The 2616-nt window shown below is 57.8% G+C and overlaps 1 protein-coding gene across 1 annotated transcript in view; it reads right to left on the reverse strand.

Moving 5' to 3' along the window:
- The window catches only part of LOC107101949 (histone-lysine N-methyltransferase 2C-like), a 100294-nt gene that overhangs the window by 38112 nt on the left and 59566 nt on the right, over window positions 1-2616 (reverse strand). Inside the window, exons 38-41 of the mRNA XM_015401044.1 lie at window positions 2109-2205; window positions 1840-2037; window positions 1218-1722; window positions 460-1136 (exon numbers count right to left, since the gene is read on the reverse strand). Of these exons, the coding sequence (XP_015256530.1) occupies window positions 460-1136; window positions 1218-1722; window positions 1840-2037; window positions 2109-2205 (1477 nt within the window). The remainder of the gene's footprint in view (window positions 1-459; window positions 1137-1217; window positions 1723-1839; window positions 2038-2108; window positions 2206-2616) is intronic.

Consider the following 2616-nt stretch of genomic DNA (forward strand, 5'->3'; position numbering starts at 1 on the left):
ACTGGAAAGTGACCTGAGATGACATGATGTGAATTAAGGCTATAGAAATAAACTGAATAGAATTGCAATGTCGGCCGTAAACTGAGGAGTCTTCCTGTCCGAACAGACCTCGGCGCCGCGCTGACGTTATCAGTCTAGGAATGTCGGGAGGACGCAGCGCTGGATTCAAACTTAGCACTACATTAGAGGTCCCGCCGCTCCACTGCGTCCTTAGTTCCAATAGATTTGATTTACCCACATCTGTTTGCCTGCAGTCTGCAGGGACTGGGTGGACAGACGTCCCTGAATGTGTGGGAAGCTTCAGAAATCAGAGGAGTCTAAGCTAGAAGCCGTAGGACTTTGGAGCAAGGTGCCGATATGCTAACAGCTGCTGAACAGGACAGGAAAGCATCCGGGCTGAATGTTAGAAAAACGACAACCCAGAGGAGTCAGAGACTCTCTGGTTCTCCATGTTGTTACCTTGGGTCCTGCAGCGCTGAAGGTTCCCAGCGCCGCCATGAGTCCGGCTCCAACAGGGGCCGACTCAGACGCCGCAGCCTGGGCCTTAGGTGGCCGAGGGGCTGAAGGCTGCTGAAGAGGTGTCCCTGCAGGCTGGGAGGAGTCAAAGCCTCGCTGAGGGCCTGGGGACGGCGGGAATCGCTCCAAGGGGCGGGGGGTTCCTGGGGCAGAGGCGTAGGGGTCCAGCGGTTGGCAGGATGGGGAGGGGTGCTGGCTTATCTGGTCCGGTCTCAGTGCAGGTGGAGTGGTGAGGTATCCGAAGTCAGAGTGGGGGTGAGGTGTACTGGGGGTCTCTCTGTTAGGGTCGGGGGAGGGTCTGGAACTCAGAGGGGACTTGGGGGGAAGGGGGTCGCTGGGCTGTATGGGGGTCCCAGGGGTCTGGGCGTAGGGACTACGATGGGGGGAGCCAAGGCTTGATGCCGGACTGGACGGTAAAGGGGGGTCCAGGTTGGGGGGGAAGCCCAGGTCTCTCCTTCCTCCTCCCAGATCTTGCTGTCGGGGCATGGGGGCTTTAAACAGCGCTCCCGGGACTGCCAGGCTGGTCCACTTGAAGGGCTCTGCGGCCCGGTTCTGTCTGCCAGTCAAATCAGGGGGGGAGCAGGAGGCCGGGCTCATCACCCCCATCCTGCTCTGCAAACCTGGAGGAGGAACACAGAGGAGACGTGAGTAGAGGAGCAAGACACCAGAGAATGGAGGGAAAAACAGGGACAGGAACCTACCTGGGTTGGAGGAGTCTGGGGACGGAGCGGAGGAGCCGGAGGCATCGTGGGCGGGGGACACGCTGAGGAGGCTGAGCCGCTGCTGCTGAGTAAGAGGAGGAACTGAGGGGCGAGGAGGACCTGCTGCTTTGGAAAAGGAGTCCCAGGGAGAGGAGGGGCGGGAGGAGGGGGGGGAGAACATCTGGGGGGAGGACGGAGGCTGGTGCAAGGGGGAGGAGGCCAAGGGGGAGTGGGGCAGGGAGGAGAATCCAGAGGGGGGTGGGACCTGAGGCCTGAGGAAGACATCATTCACCCCCCCTGACCCGGCTTCCTGCAGGAGCTGTTGGTGGCTTGACGACGGCTGCAGGGGCGAGATGTCGCCGCTGGCAACCGGTTGCTGGGCGGGACCTTCTGGGGAAAGGTGTCCCGACTGACGGAGCTGCTGCTGCCGCTGCTCGTTCTTCACCTGCTCCAACTTCTGGGTGGCCTCCATCTTGGCCAGTTGCTTGCTCTTCTGACGCATGATCTGAGAGAAGCAAAAATCAAGAGGCCGACCGATCACAGGCGATGACATCATCAAGCTCCTCCCTCTGCCGGCACAGGTGCTGGTTCCATAGGCGGGTTTTAACCCGTCACCTCTCACCTGTCGCAGCTTCCACTCCTGCTCCTGCTCAGACTCTCTGGGCCTCAACGGGTCTTTGAAGACAGCCTCCGTCTCCATGGGAACCTGGTCATGGAGGCCCAGGGGCGGCGGCTGGGAGGGCTGCAGCCGCTTCAGCGAGTCGTTGGACAGCTGCACCTTGTTCATTCGCTGAGCGGCACGGTTGTCCCGAGCTTTTTGCTGCAGGCCAAGAAGTTAAAGATGAGGAGTGAGATCCAGACTGGGCCTGGATGAAGATGAGGAGTACTCACCACGAAGGGCGCTCTATCCTGAGAGCTGGCCTTCCTCCACAACTTGGTGATCTGCTTTACCCTGGTGGACCAGTCTGAGGGACAGACAGAGACAGAGCTGTTAGGGCGGACATCAAGTCAGAAGACGTCTGGACAGATTGGACCAGATGTCCTTTGGTCTGACATGTCCAGATGTTCTCTGTAGAACCAGCTCAGGATGCAGCTACAGCTCAGAACAGGTCAAGATTCGGCCAAAAGTCCTTTATTACATCAAAGTCTGGGCTTTGACTAGGCCGTTCTAGCCAATGAACTATTGATGGTTGTTCTTCTGCTGGAAGGTGGACCTCCGGCTAAGTCTCAGGTCTACTGAAGCTTCTATCAGGTTCTCCCCAGCATGGTCTAGATTTATCTCCATTCAGCTTTAAATCAGGATAATCTAATAAAAATAACTCCAATTGGGTAAATAGTTTAAACCAGGAAGCAGAGTCCTAGTTTAACAGACCTCTCTGCAGCTTCTCTACTGTTACCC

Source organism: Cyprinodon variegatus, unplaced genomic scaffold, assembly GCF_000732505.1.
Source record: "Cyprinodon variegatus isolate N-32 unplaced genomic scaffold, C_variegatus-1.0 Scaffold1176, whole genome shotgun sequence".
Classification (NCBI taxonomy): Eukaryota; Metazoa; Chordata; class Actinopteri; order Cyprinodontiformes; family Cyprinodontidae; genus Cyprinodon; species Cyprinodon variegatus.